The sequence below is a fragment of the Rhinopithecus roxellana genome, chromosome 14 (genome assembly GCF_007565055.1).
Source record: "Rhinopithecus roxellana isolate Shanxi Qingling chromosome 14, ASM756505v1, whole genome shotgun sequence".
Lineage (NCBI taxonomy): Eukaryota > Metazoa > Chordata > Mammalia > Primates > Cercopithecidae > Rhinopithecus > Rhinopithecus roxellana.
Window position 1 is genome coordinate 30,842,946 of NC_044562.1, and position 20,219 is coordinate 30,863,164.

A 20,219-nucleotide genomic window follows, 5' to 3' on the forward strand; every position below is an offset into this window, starting at 1 on the left:
AACTACTAAGAGCACTGTCTTTCCATTGCTCTTTTTAGGACTTTCATTGCTCATAAGGACTTAATTTCCTAAGTCCTCCCTTCCCCCACCATGCTTCCCCCAATACCCCCATTCAGCAGAGCTGGTTCCCTCTCCAGTTAGAGGAATGGAAATCGATTGGCTGTCTTGTACAGGGATTCTCAGAGGGCAAGCCAAAGAACTGAAGTTGGTTTTCATGGAGTAAACCAGCTCAACCAGGCCTCCGTGCCTAAGTCCTTGCCGTGAAGGCCCAGCCACAACAAAACTGCCAGGCAGGCTGTTCATTTTCTCTTAGGAAGGCAGCAGATTCCCCACGTCATGTCTGCACTAGAATACTGCAGCCAGCGGGGAGAAGAGGTGGGTCACTTCAATTACATCAGAAAAGATCCAATGGTACCATCAAGGACCTCTCCTATTATGTCCCGACTTTAAAGTCCTTATTATTGAGCAGTCAATAATACCTAGGACTTTGTCACCAAACTTTCACAAATGTCAACATGGCCTTAGGACGGGCCAGACATCCACCTACTCTGTGGCCTTGAAACCAGTCAGGCCTCTCAGTGATCTTTCCAGGGCTCCACCTCACCTCGCCACAGAACTCCAGGAGCCATGAAACACGGGAATCTCTCTTTCCAAAGCTCAGAGAGAATGAAGGCAGCTACAGTCCAGGGTGAGACCAAGTAGCTGAGCTTTCTGCTTGATGTGCAAAGAGAAAACTTGAGTAGCAGGGGCACGGGGCCAACTGGCTTCTTATATGTGCCACTGCTAGAAAAAACTAAGTAAAGGGACTACAGGGGCTGGGAAGAAGGCAAAGAGCAACCAGGAAGTGCCGGGTTAGGAAGGAGCACGGCTTCAGAGAAAACCTTTCTGATCCGAACTCTTCCGCTTGTGCTGTCTCCAGGCTCCACTTTCTCATCTCCAGATGAGAGAGAAGTAGAACTTCTGGTTCAAGTGCTGAGGTCCTTTGAGATCTCTGTAAATACAGTTCACTCAGTCAACATTTATTGAATAGTCACTGTTTACTGAGTCTAGAGGAGGGAGGTAGAATCAGTTGAGTACAAGAGTTTAGTCTGAGGTTTGATTGGAAGCCCATCCTGCAATAGTGACTGCTCCTGAAACCCACCAGACCCTGCTTGCTGTAGGGCAGAACACTGAGAAACCAAGTTTGTTGCATTGTAGAGAAACCACATCCCCTTCCACCCTCCCCCTGGACTGTGTCCTTTGATACATGGAGACAGGTAAAAGCTACTGGGATTATCTGGGCTCCTTCACTGGGGCCATGGGAAATTCACAAAGTTCATAGATCCTCTCGCACCTCACAGAAAGCCAACAGCTAAAGAAGAGATGTCCACGAGAGAGGCATCTAGAAGGCTAAATGAGCAGTGATGGGGGGTCAGAACAGGAAGACCAAGGGCTGCTGGCAGGTGGGGTATTTGGAAGTAGGCAGTGAAGCCCCAAGACTAGGATGACAGGAAATGGGCTCGGCATGTTGTGGCCTCTCCGCCTGTCTACTGAGGAAGGGATGGGAGAGGGGTGAGGAAAGATCTAACGAAATAAGGACCTCAGAAGACTCCCTCAAATTCAGAACAAAGGACTTCCGGTCCAAATACATTCTGTATGTTTTCTCCTGAGCTACAACTCAGCAACCTCACCAGGGCCCCAAACAAACCACACATGGCTCACTTAAGGTAGAAACGAAAACCTGCTTTATAAGGCTGCGTGGCCACCACTGGCTTCTCTGCTGAGATATGAGGTGCCAGCCAGGCAGACAGGTGACAGAGGGTGACCCTTCCTCATCTTCTCCCCATCACTACCATCCCCCCGGCCCTACAAATACCCATCTCTGTAATGCAACCACTTCAAAAAATACTCTGAGGAGGAACAGGGTGAAAGGGGTAGGGGTTCAGACTGGTCTGAACAGCAGGCTGGTTCCCGTGAGGTAGCTGATGCCCATGCTCCTGGGCAGAGGCTTTTGGAGAGAGGCCAATTATGGGCTCACAGCCAGGAGGGAGTCACTAGTTGACTGGAAAGTGGAGGAAGTAGAAAGTCTTGAAGTCCGCCCAGAGTACTTGATCACAGGTAACGTCTGAGTGGAAAGGCTGGGCTCTTTGCTGGTGTCCTCACTGTCCTTTGAGGAACTGGGTTTCTGGGGATAAGGGGAAAGGCCAGTTTGAGTCTTCTTGGATTTGGGCGTGGTCCCGTCTTCAGAGAGTAGTAGGCTTCCCTCACAGGAGCTGTGTTTTCTGGAGGGAATAGATGGTGAAAGAAATGGCTGAGACACTGTTTAACTGAGACTTTACCTTAGAATTTGCCTTCAGAGTCTGGAGCAGGCATTCACGACATTATAGTGTTGTAGGCCATAATTACATGGATATGTAATAACCATAAAAAAAATTCTATTTACTTGAAGGCTTGAGATCTGCAGTGCAAGAGTGAAAGGAGGTGCAGGTAGAGGGCTAACGACTTCCCACAGCTAGTGGGTATGGCTGACAGTGGTCGCTTCAGGAGGCGCTTCTGTCCTCCAGCTCAGCTTCCCTGGGCATACCAAGAGCTACCAGGAAAAGGATGCTATGGCTGCATGTCCTGACACTCCCATCAACCCCCAGCTGAAGAATGCTGATCTCACTGCCACAGTCTGGGAAGATGGGAAGGAAGAAAACTCTCCAAACTCACAGCCAGCAGCCCATCCCTTGCCCAGGCAGCACTCACCCCAGCTTGCTAGTCTCTGATTTGCTGAAGGCATTGAGTATCACGTCATCCTTTGAGACAGTCAGAAGTGTTGTCGGGAGAGACCACTAAGAGCAAAGGAATCAATGAGACCAAAAGGGCTTGGCAGAGGCAAGGCAGGAGTGTTTGGGGTCTTGGGACCCTCCAGCTCTACCTCTAAGTGAATCATGGGGCTCTCCCCTTCCCTACTCCTCAGGCGTAGGCCCAGGTGGGTAAAAGTCTCAGTTCTCTTCTGAATCAGACAAGAAGTTGAGGCCTACAAAGCACTTTTTGATCCTTGAAAGAAAGGTACCCAGGGAATCCTGGAGGCAACTATTCCCTTGAAAGGAAAGAGTAGTGAGACAGAAGCACAGCCTAGCGGAGAAGTGAGAGAGGCCTGTACATACCAATCCAACTCCCGCTGCACTCATAAGGCAGAGGAGGGAGGGGCCTGAGAAGGAGCTGTCCTCCACACTGGCAGCACTCACCACTGGAGCAGAATCAGAGACAACTCCCATGTGGAACCCTTTGTAGCACCAACTCCGGAGCAGATCTACTCCTAGGACAAGATTAGCAGGAGTTGTGGTTTAAGAAAGTAGAATCAACTGGCTAATTCTTCTTTCCAGAGAGGCCTATTTCTTGGTATACTGGGATTTAATCTCTCACTAAACATGGCTTTCTGAGGGCTGGGAGGGCACATCACCTTTAAGCTTGTTGCCATGGTATTTCTGTTCCCATTGGGTGGTGAGAATGTTGAAATATCGTGGCTGCTCAAAAAAGCGGAGATAGCGAGAGGAGATATGAGAAGGAAAAATTCGTTCAAACTGACCACGGCGAGAAAACTCATCTTCCATCTCAACCAGAATCCGAACATCATCTGGTGTCAGAACATCCAGCACAGATGCATAGAAGTCCTGTGGTCCAAGGAACAGGGAGAAAAAATGTGTGAGAAAAAGTGTGTGACAGAGAGTGTAAATCAGGGGCAGAGACTCAAGAAGCTGGGGGACAGGGAGCACACCCCTGGGGTCCTACAGCTCCAGAACTCTCATGGAACTACTGAGGGCAGCCTAGTGGGCCAGCTCTGAAAGACATCTGTTCCTAAGTCTACTGAACTTAGCTAGTGGGGAAGACACTCTTATTTGGGGTCGGGGGAGCCACTGGGGCTGAGAGGTTAAGTAGGTTGTTGGGTAAAGTCAAGATGAGGATCCAGCAATTAAGATTCGGCACCAGTCCTGTATCTGCCATGCTTAAATCCAGCTCCCTTATCTGCTCTGAGAAAGTCAGCTTCCTGGGGTCTCTCACTGTGCCTCTCAGAGAAAGAAACCAAAGGGCAAAAGTCTACAGTTTGGACAAGAGGGGGCGAGAAAACATGGTAAAGACAATTAATGCTCTCCCAGAATGACAGACATGCCAAAAAACCTCTGTGCATCAGAGGATCACAGGCCTGGATTAAGAAACCCTGCTCTAGGCCGGGCGCGGTGGCTCAAGCCTGTAATCCCAGCAGTTCGGGAGGCCGAGACGGGCGTATCACAAGGTCAGGAGATCGAGACCATCCTGGCTAACACGGTGAAACCCCGTCTCTACTAAAAACTACAAAAAACTAGCCGGGCGAGGTGGCGGCACCTGTAGTCCCAGCTACCCGGGAGGCTGAGGCAGGAGAATGGCGTGAACCCGGGAGGCGGAGCTTGCAGTGAGCTGAGATCCGGCCACAGCACTCCAGCCTGGGTGGCAGAGCGAGACTCCGTCTCAAAAAAAAAAGAAACCCTGCTCTAAAGAAAAGCTGGTTGCAGCTGGGAGCAGTGGCTCACACCTGTAATCCCGGCACTTTGGGAGGCTGAGGCAGGTGGATCACTTGAGATCGGGAGGTCGAGACCAGCCTGACCAACATGGAGAATCCCTGTCTCTATTAAAAAATATAAAATTAGCTGGGTGTGGTGGTGCATGCCTCTAATCCCAGCTACTTGGGAGGCTGAGGCAGGAGAATCACTTGAACCTGGGAGGCGGAGGTTGCGGTGAGCCGAGATCGCACCATTGCTCTCTAGCCTGGGCAATAAGAGTGAAACTCCGTCTCAAAAAAGAAAAAAAAAAAAAAGAAAAGAAAAGCTGGTTGCTTTAGGGTCCCAAATGTTTAACCAGGGAAGTTTTCTGCTAGCACTGGAGGGAAGACCAACCTCCTACCTGATCAGGAATTTTCTGGGTCAGATAATAGGCTTTCTTCATCTTCTGTGCAGTGACATGCTCTGGAGCCATTCGACATTTGTCCCCGGGGGAGGTGGGCAAGCTACAGCAGAGGCCAGAAAGAAAGCAAAGGGCAGGGTCAGCAGCTTCGTATTTGGAGGAAATACGGAGAAGGTCCAGTCCAGCAGATACCCTTCTCGAGAGAAGACAAAGATGCATGAACAGAGGTTAATTGAGTAGTAGGTTGGACTAAAATACACTCCCCAAAAGTAACCTGAGAGTCATCAAATATTAAGTGAAAGGGTACAAACCACCATCTTTAGGTTGAATTTGAATGATAAAAAATGAGGACCTTGCAATAAGCCTTATTGTGTTATATACTTCAGTTTAGTTTAATTCGGTGAACACTTAACTATATACCCAGCTCTGTCCTACTGGCTGTGTGACCCTGGGCAACTGACTTCACCTCCCTTCACCTCAGTTTCATCACCCACATTACTACAATTACCATAATCACTGTTGAGAGGGATGGTGAGACTCTGTTTCTAAAAAAATAATACTAATGAAAAAAAGATGACTAAAAAGCAACTCTTGCCCCCAAGGAGCTTATGGTATGGCAGGTGGGATATGTCAAATGACAACCACTGGACAGAGCCAAACATGAGTCTACAAGGTACAGCGGGGAAAGCAAGTTTTGTTATCAGGCAAATCAGGATTTGAATTCCAGTCCTACCACTCTCCAGTTGAATGACTTTGATAGGCTACTTAATCCCAAAGAGCTTCAGTTTTCTCCTCTGTAAACTGCAGGTACAAATACTAACCTTACAGGGTTATTGGAAGGATAAATTATAGAGTTTTCCTCACACATCTCAGATACTAAGTAAATATAAACTCCCTCCTCTCAAGAGTGGTTCCCAATGCTTTGTGGTATGAAAAAAGAAAAAAAAATGGTCATACTGAGTTGGCTTCGTGAAGATGTATAAGCTAGACTTTGATGAACAATAGAGGTTAACGGCAGGTCTGGCTATGGGCATTTCAGGAGGAAGAAACCCCATAAGCAGAGGAAAGAACACTATGGGGAACAGCAAGAGGCAATAAACATTTCAGAGAAGAGACTGGACCAACTGGTCCTTAAGGATCATTCTGACTTTGAGGTTGTGTGAGTGATCCAGTTTGTAAGGGCACAGGAGCCAGGAGAGGAAGAAGAGAAAGAGATATACCAAGAAAAAGGAAGCTGGGACACTGACTGCCCAGGTAAGGAGCTAATTTTTTTTTTTTTTTTTTAGAAACAGGGTCTTGCTATATTGCCCAGGCTAAAGAGAGTACAACGGCTATTCACAGGCATGATCATCATAGTGCACTACAGCTTTGAACTTCTGGCCTTAAAAGATCCCCCTGCTTCAGCCTCCCATGTAGCTGGGACTAGAGACACACACCAGTGTGCATAAGATGTTTAAATCTGATTCCTAGGCCTGTGGTTCCTAAGCAGAGGATCAACATAACTGAACATACTTGAGAGGCACTGATGTGGCATGGTAGCATGTTAGTGGACTGTAGGGACAAGGCTGAGCAGCAAGGGAAACCAGGCAGAAGGGAGCACCCAGAATCCATTCCTTCCCAGAAACTACAGCAGGGCTATTCATGCTACCAGCGGAGCTGTGAAGAAACAGGGGCCTCACCTGGTGGTGGAGCTGCTGCAGCTGCTACGGCTGGAAATGACATCCTCTGCATTGGGCAGGACAAAACCTGCCAGATTCAGAAGGTCACGAATCATCTGGCCTTTGATGCTAATATCCAGTGGAGAGTTGGAGTGGAGGCTTCAGAAAAAGGATAAAAATAGTGATCAAAGCAGCACTCCGAAACAGTCTCTGGTCATATGTGCAACTCAGTTACTTCCTGGATTCCCTAGGATGAAAGCTGCTCAAACATTCCCATGCAGGATCACCATCACAAGACTCTCTTGCCCCAAAGACGGTGAATAACCTCACTCAGAGTGGTAAACGTGCCCATGACCTTGATCTGCTAAAGGAAAGCAAGCGGTAAGGATCCACTTAAAAAGAACAACTTGCTAGGCGCAGTGGCTCACACCTGTAATCCCAGCACTTTGGGAGGCCGAGGTGGGCGGATGATGAGGTCAGGAGATCGAGACCATCCTGGCTAACACAGTGAAACCCTGTCTCTACTAAAAATACAAAAAATTAGCTGGGTGTGGTGGTGTACGCCTGTAGTCCCAGCTACTCGGGAGGCTGAGGCAGGAGAACTCTCTTGAATCCGGGAGGTGGAGGTTGCAGTAAGCCAAGATCGCACCACTGCACTCCAGCCTGGGTGACAGAGTGACTCCATCTCAAAGGGGGAGAAAAAAAAAAAAAGAACAACTTACTAGAGTGGCAATGGGAGCGTGAGGATAATGGAAGGATTCTATTGTGAGTGTCCTCAGAATAACACCTACCTTGGGGAAATATTGACTTCCAGGACCCAGGGCTTGAGGTTTTCATCTAGCATGATGTCAAAACCAAAGAGTTCGTGGCAGCTATAGGGCCGCCGCACATACATCTTGAGCAGGCTGGTCACGTAGGGCTCTGACCTGGTCACGGGGATGAGGAAGTACTCAGTTCAGCTCCTCCCAGAGGGCTCTACCCAGAGCTATCCTGCCAAAAGAGTGGCCCAGAGATAGGCAGGCAGAAGCAACCCAGGAAAGGTAGCTGTCAAGAGATGCCTCTGATCTGGGACCAGCTCCTGGGGATGAAGTTCAGTAGATGAGCAGAACTTAACTCTGGCCACTCCTTCCTATTCTCCGTCATTAAAACCAAACCACAGTAGGGGCAAAGTCCAGAGCACAGCAGTGTGAGGCCTGGGAAAAAGGAGGGGGGTCAGCAGCAGGCCCCACACCCAGGTTGGCAATGTGACTCACGAGATGATGGTTTTGACAACAACATCCTTTATCTTCTCCCAGATGGCATCGCTATTGACTCCCTTCTGGCTCAGGTAGTTCCACAAAGCCTTCAGTGCCCTGCAGAGGAGAAAGAGGAAGTATTAGGAATTATATTCTAGGAATGAGTGACAAAACAAAGAAAAAGAAGAGACCTAATGGTATTTTCTTCATGTCTCTTCCTTTGACAGTTTAAATTATGAAAGAGATGAACTTGGATGCAGATAGACCAATTCTTTTTTTTTTTTTTTTTGAGATGGAGTTTTGCCCTTTCACCCAGGCTGGAGTGAAGTGGCGTGATCTCGGCTCACTGCAACCTCTGCCCCCGAGGTTCAAGTGATTCTCCTGCCTCAGCCTCCTGAGCAGCTGGGATTATCGGTGCCCGCCACCATGCCCAGCTAATTTTTGTATTTTTAGTAGAGACAGGGTTGCGCCACGTTGGCCGGGCTGGTCTCAAACTCTTGACCTCAGGTGATCCACCCACATTGGCCTCCCAAAGTGCTAGGATTACAGGCGTGAGCCACCACATCCGGCCTCAAATAGACCAATTCTGAATTGGTAATTGTTATCTCTGGGTCTTATATTAATCCTTCACTCACCATGCCCCTGAACTTCCCAAAACCCCAGAACCCTGTATTCCTCTAGGCCTTCACTGGCCTGGGACACTCTGCCCTCAGTACCATTTGTGGCCCTGGCAGGCCATTTCATCTGCATTGGCCTGGTACTCGGCATTCTTTTTATTGACACTGTAGTTGGTCAGGTGCATGAACTTATTGCCAAGGCTCTTCATGGAAGGAGAATACCTGGAAGTCAGCAAAAACAAGGCAGAGGTAAGATGGTGACAGAGCAGATGGAGAAGGGGCCAAACATTTTCCCAAATACTGAAGAGGTGAAGAACAAGTACACAGATCTTTTCATAGCCACAAGAGCCTGAGAAGTGTGTCTGTTGGCAAAGTTCTGAAAAACCACAGCTAAACTCATCTCCTTTATCCCACCTCAGTCCCGTATGCAGGAAGACATTCCCCAGATTTAACGAAGTAGAGAGCCTCCTGATTTCCCATTTCCTGCCTTCTCCCTTGCTAACAAAAACTATCAAAATATTTGTTATTTTCCTGTTTGGTGTCTTCTAGTTTCCCTCCCTCTGAGGAAAATAAAATCCCCAATATTGTCAGAGGATACCTCACCACTGTCACATACTTGCAACTGGCAAAGCGGACCAGTCCATCCGAAAAGAGGTAAATCCGCAGAGGATCGTAGGAAGTGACGTAAACATAGATCCGCAGGTCAAACTTGCTGCCGCTGATGAGGTAGGGTTTGTGTAGATACCTACATAGGACAAAGGCCAGCTTCTCATCCAGCCACATGATGGGGCTCAGTGGGTAACCAAGCCACAGAAAAAGCCAGCTAACAGTCCCCAAGATAAAGACCTTAGAACCGTTGGCTAAGGAAGCTCTTTGGCTGGGAGAACAAAGGGCAGAAGAACATTGTAAGAAGGGAACCTCGAGGCCAAGGAGGTGGGAGGACGGGGTAAGGGATATGTGCTACAGGCTCACCTCTGTACCAGGAGGGGCCTTCGCTTGGGGAGCTGACTCCACTTATGAATAACCTGGATGCCAATGCCTCGAGCTGATGCTGGCTAGGAGCAGAAAGGAGATGAGATTTGCTCCAGGTCCAATACTCTGTTGTTCCCACTCAGACCATAGTCTCCTGCCCACTGTGATTCACTCACTGGCTTCACAATCCACTTTTGGCGACTGCTGCTCTCCCACGCTTTGCGCAGGAGCTTGGCGTCCTGGGGCAGGATAAAGGACTGGGGGAAGAAACTGAACTCCTTCTTGCCAAAGCGGTTCTGCATGCGTGACAGGTTCCGCCATAGCCGGTCCTTCCTCCCAATCTGGAATGAGCCTGGGAAATGGTTTAGCTACAAAAGGAAAAAGGGTGAGTGCAGGAAGAGGGCAGAAGTGAGGCCATAAGGAAGATGACAAGACTCACTCTACCATTCAACTTCTTTAGCAGCACTCCAAGCTGTTGTTCCATCTTACTATCACCACCCTAATGGTCCTTAAGTATCCAACTGCAGAGCACTCACCAAAAGATGATTAAAACACAGACAAAACAGAGTAATGTAAGACAGACATGATATTCACCTTAAGTGCAAAGAAAAAGCTATTATACCTTTTTCCATGAAACCCTATGGGATGAGGACAGAAAAGCATTTTGCCTTTAGTAAGTCTGGGGGCAAGGGACTCATTCATTCCAACGTGAGACCAGAAGTCCTCTTTACACATATTCAGCTTGGGAGGATGGAATGTGCAGTGGTCATAGGGAAACATAATAAACAGAAAATAGACAGTCTAACTCAAGACACATTAGAGGAAAAAGTGCCTTTGAGAAGCTGCAACTGCAGGATTTCAGAGCTACACCCTCCTATGAGGTTGGATTTCAGGAGAGGGACTCAGCTGCCCCCACATAGCAAGAAGCTCCAAAATACTGCAGCTGAACTGGAGATGTACGTGATCCACTGGAGTCTCTCACTGTACCCCCATCCTGTAACTTTCTCCTCTGTACAGCTTCCTGACTTCTCCATGGTCATCATCCTCTTCCCGCCCCCTACCCCTTACCCACATCATCACCCTCCTCTTGGCCTAGTCCAAAGTCCAGGGAAACAGCTCCTCAGAAAGGGCCCCTACCTTCTGATGCTCTCGAATGGATCGGAAACTAGGAGACTTCATGTGGTGACCCCAACAGCCCAGCCAGTCATCGTTTCCTATGGGAGGCACATCAGGAATCAGCCTTGCTAACAGCCCAGTCCAGGGACAGAGAAAGGCCCAGAGGCCCCAGAACTGGGCATAGCTCCCAGACTTGGTTTGCAAAGAGTTGCTATGGAGCTGTCCTACATGAGGCCCTGGGGCCAGGGACAGAACAATGGCCCTTTGTCTCTCAATTCTGAACAACAGGCTCAGCCCAGGATTTCAGAGCTACACCCTCCTATAAGACTGGATTTCAGGAGAGGGCCCCAGCTGCCCCCACATTGGCACGAGCTGTCTAGAGCTCTCCCCCTACTCAAAGCCCATCTATTTGGGGCAAAAAGGACAGGTTCACAGGAAGGCAAGCAACTCACTTTTGCTGATTTTGAAGTGGGACCGTCCAATGGTCTGCTTGACAATGTTGGGGGTCACTGTGCTCATCTTCCACCGGAGCAACTTCCTCTGCTCCCAGGGAAGTTTCTCCACTGGGAAGAATGCAAGGGGTGTGGGGATGGGGGGTGGAGAAGAGCGGAGAGTCATGATGAGAAGACAAAAAAGATGGTATGGCTGCCCATTTTTCCCTGGGCAGGCAAGTCACTATTGCTCCAGATCAGAGTTTCAGAGGAGCACACTTTGGGAAGGAAGAGGGGCTGTGCAGGAATGAGGAACAAAGGAAGGGAAGACTGAAAGGGAAAAGCAGCAAGGTTGGAGAGCATGAACTCAGCATGACATGGCAAGGTTGAAAAGGGTCAGCTAAAGGATAGACAAGAAACAGGTTGCATTAGACCTACGACCTATGTGGGGAACTGAGCACAGTGTGACAACTGCCACAACACCCATTCTGGAAACCCTCTCCCACCTACAGCCACCTCCTCCCAACTTAGCTAGCAACCTTCTCCCTGGGGACTCTTCTGGGCTTTGACACTTGGCCAGGTTTACCTCTCTCATCCCGAGTGCCAAAATAGATGGTAGGGGGAACGTTGGGAAAGAGACTGTAGATGAGGGCTGGTCGGACAACTTTCTCATGATTGGAAAGGGGTTTGGTCAGAATTTCCATACAGCTTCTAAGACGAAAAACAAACACGGACTAGAGAAAGAGAAAAAGCAACAGCCCTGAAGCGTTGTTACTATGATGTACGATTTCTTTTCAAGTGCTGTCTTTTAACTTGTGATTCTAAAAAGCCAGGTGCTCAATAATAATTATTTTATACATATTAATCCCTAAGGTACTAGGCTAACCTACATATAACCACACCATTAAATGTCACCTAAAGACAAGGTTTTCCAATACTTCATTCTGCAATACAGCTCCAAAATTTTCTGTGACAAGACATTGTCTGGGAAAGTCCCTGACAGGAGTGGTTCTGAGAGGGGAAATGAATGTGGGTGGATACTAGTAGAAGAATGTGCTATGCTAAGACGAAGAAATAAATGAGGGAAGAAAAGAATGATGTGAAAATTATGAAGGAGGAAAACCAAAAAAGATCTGAGGTGCAGAGACTTTTAAATAGAAAAAGGGGAAAAAGCAATAGAAAGAAAAGAAACAGTGATACTTCTAGTTCATTTTATATTTAGGTTCATCTAAAGATTCATGGACTGTTAGTGCTTTTCTCTATTTTGGAAGTGATTTGTGACACTGGAATTTTAGGTAACAGTATGGGAACACAGATCTGGATGTGACGAAGAGACGTGGCTGATCTGGGGCCATGGGTTCCCTACTGTTATTCCAACAAGGGCTTGGCCAAGGCTGTCTCAAGGGGTGTCAACATAGCAGACATATCAACTACCTGTCAGGTATAAGCTGACAGACCCAGATCATTCCTCTAACTAGCACTGAAAAATGGAGAAAATAGCTATTACTCTTTACAACTTAGATAATATAATCCACAAATATTATTATAACATTAATTTTTAGTTTAAAAAAGTCACTTTACCTGTTATTATTTTCAGCACAACAGAAATAGGCACTGTATGTGAAACATTTCAGTTTTAAATCTTAAAGATTTTTAATGAATTTCAGGGAATCAAGTTAAATACTAATTCCCAATGAAAAATTCCTATTAATTCAACTCTATTCCTCATTTTAAAAATTTTTTCTTCAAAGGCTTTTGGTTTACTGAGTACGAGAATTTAAGATTGTTGAAGTCAATAAGAATGAGTTAAAATTTAAAAACAAAGATAGAGGCCGGGGGCAGTGGCTCATGCCTGTAATCCCAGGACTTTGGGAGGCCAAGGCAGGCGGATCACCCGAGGTTGGGAGTTGGAGACCAGCCTGACCAACATGGGGTAACCCCCATCTCTACTAAAAATACAAAATTAGCCAGGCGTAGTGGCGCATGCCTGTAGTCCCAAATACTCGGGAGGCTGAGGCAGGAGAATGGCTCGAACCCGGGAGGCAGAGGTTGTGATGAGCCGAGATCACACCATTGCACTCTAGCCTGGGCAACAAGAGCAAAATCCCATCTCAAAAAAAAAAAAAAAAAAAAAAAAAGATAGAAACATAAAATGGTACAGCCACTCTGGAAAACAGTTTTGGCAGTTTCTTAAAAAACTAAACATGCAATCATCATACAACCTAGTAATTGCACTCCTGGGCATTTATCCCAGAGAGATGAAGACTTATATTCACACAAAAATATGTACATGATTATTTATAGCAGCTTTATTCATAACAGCCAAAAGCTGAAAACAACCCAAATACCTTCAACAGGTGTATGGTTAAATAAACTGTGGTACATCCATACCACAGAACACTATCCAGCAATAAAAAAGAATGAGAACTATTGATACATGCAACAACCCAGGTCAATCTCCAAAGAATATGCTGAGTGAAAAAATGTCAATGTCAAAAGGTGACATACTGCTGTCACTCTACCTGTGTAACATTCTTGAAATGACAAAAAGAAGAACTAGTGGTTGCCAGGGGATTAAGGAGGGAATGGGAGTAGGAGGGAAGTAGGTGTAGCTATAAGGGTAGCAGGAGGAGGAATTCCTACAGTGATGACAACGTTCTGTATCTTTTTTTTTTTTTTTTGAGACAGAGTCTTGCCTCTTGTCACCCAGGCTGGGGTGCAGTGGTGCGATCTCAGCTCACTGCAACCTCTGCCTCCCAGGTTCATGTGATTCTCCTGCCTCAGCCTCCCGAGTAGCTGGGATTACAGGTGCCCACCATCATGCCCAACCAATTTTTCTATTTTTAGAAGATGTTGTATTTTAGTAAAACACAGGGTTTCACCATGTTGGCCAGGTTGGTCTCAAACTCCTGACTTCAACTGATCTACTCGCCTCAGCCTCCCAAAGTCCTGGGGTTACAGGCGTGAGCTACTGTGCCCAGCAAAATGTTCCATATCTTGACTCTAACAATGTTAACAACATCCCAGTTGTACTATATTGTACTTCTCCAAGATGTTACCCAATGGGGGAAACTGAGTAGAGAGTACAGGGGACCTCTCTGCATTCTTTCTTATAACTACATGTGAAATCTATAATTATTTCAATATCACAAGCTTAATTTAAAAACAAACAAAAAACCCTTGTGAGTTGTTTCACAAGAGTCCTAAACTTCTCCTCAAGAGACCTGGCTTCTAGTCTAGCCATGCTAGAAACTATGACCTTGGAACAGCTACTTCACTTCTCTGGTCCTCAATATTTACACTGGACTTGATGGTTTCCATCTCTAAAATTACATGATTCTTAGAGCACAACAGAAAATGCAGTGAAAATATTGCTGTGTAAAGAAACAGGTAGTGTTTCCAATGATTTTTCTGTTTTTCAGTGGTTGCCAAATTTTCCATAATAAATATACAAATACTTCATAATAGAGAAAAAGTAAGATTTTAGCAATCTAAAAGTATTTTAGTCATCTTTAAAATGCAGAGTGGTTTGGAATTCATCTATCTCCATTTTTGGTCAGGTGCAGTGGCTCACATCCCTAATCTCAGTGCTTTGGGAGGCTAAAGCAAGAGGATCACTTGAGACCAGAGTTCAAGACCAGCCTGGGTAATATAATGAGACCTTCCCCCACAACTCTACAAAAAAAATTTTTAATTAGCTGGGTGTGGTGGGTGGGCCTGTAGTCCCAGCTGTTCAGGAGGCTGAGGCAGGAAGATTGCTTGAGCCCAGGAGTTCGAGGTTACAGTAAGCTATGATGGATCCACTGCACTCTAGCCTGGGTAATAGAGCAAGACTCTGACTCTAAAAAATAAAAATATGTATTTACATTTTCTTGAAAATTATGTCTAAGCCTCATATAGAGAAGAAGTTATGTGCAATTTGTAGAAGTTAATTAATTAATGAGCAAATTATTAACAAACACCTTTTGTGAATTTTATCTTATATATCAGGAAGGCTAAAGGGCTGTGTAGCAGTCCTGAACTAGGCCCTTAAGTGTAAAAAAGGTAGGACTTCAAATCAATTACATGTCAAATATCTTTCTCCTATGAAGAGTGGAGGTACTTAATCAACATCCAATATATATAACCCGAAGTCATTTTGCTTTTCTGGAAGGAGGATGGGTTGGGCTGAAAGTGACAACTTATGCATCAGACTCAGGGTGCCCGTGATGGGATTTCTATCCACCTTCACAGAGAATCCCAGTTCTCGCTCCCACTTTCCAAACAGCTCTGTCTCCACCTTACAGGTTAAGGGCTCTAAAATTGGTGTGCTGCTGCCACACCACCACATTTCACAGAGATGCAGCCCGTCTTGTCCATGCTAAACAAGGCAGAGAAGGCTCCCTTTATTCCTAGCTTCATCTAAGGCAGGGTTGATGCAAGAAAAGCAACCCGACTCTGGGTGCTCCATATATTGGTCAAGCCCAATGACATACAGCTAGTTTTTCATTAAAAATTAGGGCCAGGTGCAGTGGCTCATCCCTACAATCCCAGCATTTTGGCAGGTCAACGATTACAGGTGTGCGCCACCATACCCAGCTAATTGTTTCTATTTTTAGTAGAGATGGTGTTTCACCATGTTAGCCAGCCTGGTCTCTAACTCCTGGCCTCAAGTGATCCACCCATCTTAGCCTCCCAAAGTGTTACGATTATAGGCATAAGCCACTATGCCCAGTCCATGATACTGTTTTTGTTGTTTTGTTTCTGAGACAGAGTCTCACTCCGTAACCCAGGCTGGGAGTGCAGCAGCGTGACCTCAGCTCACTGCAACCTCCACCTCCCAGGTTCAAGTGATTCTCGTGCCTCAGCCTCCCAAGCAGCTGGGATTACAGGTGTGCACCACCATACCTTGCTGATTTTTATATTTTTAGTAGAGACAGGGTTTTGCCATGTTGGCCAGGCTAGTCTCGAACTCCTGACCTCAGGTGATCCGTCTGCCTCAGCCTCCCAAAGTGCTGGGGTTACAGGTGTGAGCCACTGCGCCTGGCCCATGATACTGTTTTTAAGCCCCACAGATGAGATGTGCTTCTGGCCCCCCATTACTCCCTGTTCAAAAATTAAAGTCGCAAACACAAAAATTTGGTAAAAATGCATTAGAGTTCTTAAGGCCATTAATGACTTGAGTGGTTAATCTCTTTATAATCTTTAAGAGACAAAAGATGAGCATCTAACAATGATCTATACAGCCACGCTTACCTAGAGATCACGGCCACCGATTCGCTAGGGGTGACAGCACTTAATGAGGAGCACTCTGAGTCTCCTAGAGGAAGGAAGAACAGAGAAATTCTGACTAGAAAAGGCTGCAGCACAAACTTACCAAGCCTAGGCAACTATTCTTGAATATCCTGGGCTCAACCCTTCTTGGGGAGCCACAAGCACCACCCTGCTGCTTTGCACTGCCTTCCTCAACAGAAGCATGGGGAAGGTAAGACCAGTGGGACAGGAGGACTAGAGACCAAAGTCCTCTAGAAGGCACTACCTCCCTCTTAAGAATCCCAAAGCAAATGACTGATGTAGGTAATGTGAGTCAAGGACCTAGTACACAATTGTTAGCCCCCTGCCCAAAATGTCATAACCAACTCCTAGTTGGAAGTAAAAGGGTTCCCTACTCACCCTCTTCCTCTTCATTCTCATCATGGCTACAACAGTCTTCCAAACCATCTACTAGTTCTTCTTCTGTATCTTCAGTCTCAGCCTGATCTGGCTGGAGGTCAGTAGCTGAACTAAAAGAAAGAATCATGCCCCCAGCCTAGTCAACTCCATCAAAGAGGTCACAGTTAGATTCTCATTCCTTCATCATCTCCCAGTATTTGCCCCTTCTCCATTACCAATCTGCTACGTCTTGCCTGGACCTCACAACTCATTTCTCTTGTCTTCAAAGCTTAGGTCTAGGTATAGCTCCTCAACCTTACATCTCCCATTCTGCAAAGAGGCACTATGTTTTCCATTTTTTTGGTGTCCCTCATAGCATATAAGTACAACATTCTACATCTAAAAAACCATCAATGGATATCTGGTAATTGACTTGAAATGTCCCTAGGCCACTCTCTGGGAACTCAGAAGAAGGCCTTAGTGGACCAAGTTTCCAGGAAAATAACAAAACACAAGAGAAGTAGCCAACTATGTGTGTGCCCTAACCATAAATGGCTGTCATGCCAAGAATGTCTGAGAACCTGATTTGGTTTGGAAAAAGTAGGAAAGTCACAGGCTTCAACACTTGGTGTTCACAATTCTTATTTCTCTCCTGGTTTTTACTTAAAATAGGGGTTGACGAACTCTTTCTCTAAAGGACCAGAGAGTAAATATTTTTGTTTGCAGGCCAGTCAGTTTATCACAACTACTCAGCTCTATCATTGTAACAAGAAAGCAGCCACAGACAACTGCAAATGAATGGACAAGGCTGCATCCCAATAAAACTTTATTTACAAAAGCAGGCAACAAGCAAGATTTGGTCTGCAAGCTATAGTTTCCCAACCCTTGCCCTGAAGTGAAAACCAAAAATTCTAGGGCAGCTAAAAAATAAAACCAACCTTCAGAGGTACAGGGTCAATGCCAACCCAAATTATGGTATATACATTCTACTGTTCTAAATGAACCAAAAACATTATCCAACGTACCTAATATCCCTATCAGATGAGTCCAGCTCCCTGGCCTCCTCGGGTCTTTCCTTCTCAGACTGGCCCAGCTGGATGGAAGAGAGGCGGGTGGCCACGTTGGCTATGCCAAGAGTTTGAGGAGAAGGGGGACCTGGAGCTTTGCCTTCTCCAAATGGTGGGGGGTCAATTACAGATTCACAGGCAGGGCTGTGATTGAGCCCACTGGCATGTGAGGCAAGGAGGTGAATGCTGATACGTTTGGTACAGAAGACTGTATTGTCCAACCCCAAGGTATCTGAGGCACCAGGGAGGACCCGACCAACCAATCCAGCATCCTCCTGAGGAAACCGCTGATTTACCGCAGGAGGTTTCCACCGCCTGCTCCTGTTGAGGACATTCCACTGGAAGCTGGGGTTCAGGAAACTAGATTGTTCAAACTGGCAGCCTTGCCTCGGCATCTTCTCAAAGCCTCTTGCAGTCAATTTCCTTACGGCCTCAGTGAACCGAATCTCCTTAGTTGGGGCCTGGGAATCAGAGTTGTCATCCAGAGCACAGGAAAGTGGCTCTGCCCTCATGGCTAAGTTATTCCGGTTATACCAGGAAGAGGCAACACTGGTGGCGGATGTGTCATGGGAGTTAGGGGTAGACAAGGCGATATGGGCACTGGCATCAGCTAGGACACTGCCAATGCTTTTGGGCACCTTATGGTCAACAGGCTGTGGTGCACAGTCTCCAGTACCCCCTGAATGATGCCAGGAGACAGGCTGGATCTTGGGTGGTGATACTGGCTTCAGGCCCTCTGTGGTCTGCAATAAAGGCACTTGAGTGCTATTTGGCCGCATGAAGGAATTATTATTCAGCATGGGCTTATAGGAGGAAGAGAGTGGAGATGGGATCTTCCCTGAGATGGCAGACGCCAGGCTTTTCCCTGAAGGGTTTTCCCCAGCTGCTGCCAAGCAGAGGTATGGTTCTGTGGATGAGGAGGCCATGGGCTGGGCCATGGGGAAGACCATGGAAGAAATGGCCTTGTCGGCAGTGAGACTGACAGGGAGGCTCTTTTGAGGGAGAGGAAAAGGGCTTTTTTCTGATGGGCTCGAACGCAAGCAGAAAGACTCCAGTTGCTGGTAGGGTTTGTGCCTATAGCTGGAGCGGCGGTATAGGAGGGTGTTGTTGAACAAGTCCGGGAGAGTGTGTAGGTAACAGGAACTGCTGTGGCCTGCAATGACAGCCGTGGTCCCAGAGCTACATAAAGTGCTAGGGCAAAAGAAATATGCTGGCTGGGGTGGGATGCCCAAGAGGGCTGGGCCCAACCCTGCTGACAGTGTCTCCACTTGCTTCTTTTCCAGCTTCCAGATTGGCTTCACTTGCTGATGGGCCTGAGGCCAGACTTTGCCCTCCGAGGGTTTCTCAGGTGGCGTGGCAGACACTGTGCCTGAGGGACCACTCTGCTTGAAGCTGTTTTTCTGGCGGAGGCCAATACTGTAGTGCTCTGCTCCTGCTGAGGCCATGAGGGGCCCACATCATGGCCACACGGTCTCATGGCCTGGCTCAGGTAAGGTGCCACACACCTCCGGTAGTAGCAGCTGCATCCTTGAAGTCCGTCAGTCTGAAGGGGAGAGAAATGATAGGAAATGTTACAGCGCCAGGAGGACAGATACCATGCTACAGTGGTCCTCAGGTAAGCAGTACAGTCCCACTTCAGCATTTTTGGGCAACCAGTCTTGGTCGTCATTTGGAGCCCTGGGAGAACACTAGATTTCCAGGGCATTTCCAGTGGTCTTCCTATTGCCCTCATATGATCAAAGTTGGCTTCATTAAGGACTAAGACACTGAGGTGCCACCACCACTGTGAGGTCGTTCATGAGTCTGCACTCTGTCACTCAGAAAGTTTTTCTCTCTCTCCAACAAAAAATACATCTTTCTGCCTCACTGCCCACAACTTTCCATGAGGGGCTACCTTCTCTCACCCAAAACCAGTGTGGCTAGGAATAAAGCAAATGTGAAGTGAGAGAGAAGAGTATCTTCCTTCTCATCAATCAATTCTGAAAGATGAAAGATTATTCGAGTCCAGGTGAGACAGCTCACACCTGTAATCTCAGCTTGAGCCCAGGAGTTCAAGACCAGCCTGCCCAATATGGCAAAACCCCACCACAACAAAAAATTAGCTAGGCATGGTGGTATGCACCTGAAGTCCCAGCTACTAGAGAGGCTGACATGGGAGGATCGCTTGAGCCTGGCAGGTGGAGGTTGCAGCAAGCCGAGATGGTGCCATGTACTCCAGCATGGGCAACAGAGTGAGACCCCATCTTAGAAAAAAAAAGGTGATCTGAAAACTCGTTTTACATCTACTGCTCCCTAAATTAACTCAGCTGCCTCTGATTTAGTCTGCTTTTCATGGTTAAGTAGGACAAGTTCAGATAGGAGAACAGAATTCCCTTGCTGACCCCGGAGTTTATTCTGGAGCTGAGACAGCAATTTCATCTCTTGCTAACTATACAGACTTAAATTCCATCCTGTGTGTTGGTGGGAAAAAGAAGAAAGAAAATTGAACTAAACACCAGCATAATTTTTACTTAAAGTGACTTTATTTCCAGCAGCCATACTGGGACAGGAGAGTTCAGGCAGTAAGAAGAGGACAGAGCTTTCTTCACTC

The 20,219-nt window shown here is 46.9% G+C and overlaps 1 protein-coding gene across 4 annotated transcripts in view; it reads right to left on the bottom strand.

Moving 5' to 3' along the window:
- Window positions 1-1,629: 1,629 nt before the first annotated feature.
- TTLL4 (tubulin tyrosine ligase like 4) overlaps window positions 1,630-20,219 on the bottom strand; it is a 45,406-nt gene continuing 26,816 nt past the window's right edge. For 2 of the 4 annotated variants that reach the window (XM_010360252.2, XM_030916665.1), the window contains 18 exons: window positions 17,588-19,172; window positions 16,584-16,693; window positions 16,167-16,230; window positions 11,518-11,642; window positions 10,953-11,063; window positions 10,522-10,598; window positions 9,561-9,752; window positions 9,385-9,467; window positions 9,029-9,157; window positions 8,512-8,634; window positions 7,814-7,912; window positions 7,352-7,486; window positions 6,582-6,719; window positions 4,903-5,005; window positions 3,428-3,638; window positions 3,213-3,283; window positions 2,728-2,813; window positions 1,630-2,261 (listed from right to left, as the gene is read on the bottom strand). In XM_010360252.2, coding sequence (XP_010358554.1) covers window positions 2,006-2,261; window positions 2,728-2,813; window positions 3,213-3,283; window positions 3,428-3,638; window positions 4,903-5,005; window positions 6,582-6,719; window positions 7,352-7,486; window positions 7,814-7,912; window positions 8,512-8,634; window positions 9,029-9,157; window positions 9,385-9,467; window positions 9,561-9,752; window positions 10,522-10,598; window positions 10,953-11,063; window positions 11,518-11,642; window positions 16,167-16,230; window positions 16,584-16,693; window positions 17,588-19,074 — 3,600 coding nt within the window. In that variant the 5' untranslated portion in view covers window positions 19,075-19,172 and the 3' untranslated portion in view covers window positions 1,630-2,005. The remainder of the gene's footprint in view (window positions 2,262-2,727; window positions 2,814-3,212; window positions 3,284-3,427; window positions 3,639-4,902; window positions 5,006-6,581; window positions 6,720-7,351; window positions 7,487-7,813; window positions 7,913-8,511; window positions 8,635-9,028; window positions 9,158-9,384; window positions 9,468-9,560; window positions 9,753-10,521; window positions 10,599-10,952; window positions 11,064-11,517; window positions 11,643-16,166; window positions 16,231-16,583; window positions 16,694-17,587; window positions 19,173-20,219) is intronic. The other 2 variants (XM_030916666.1, XM_030916664.1) reach the window with 2 other exon arrangements.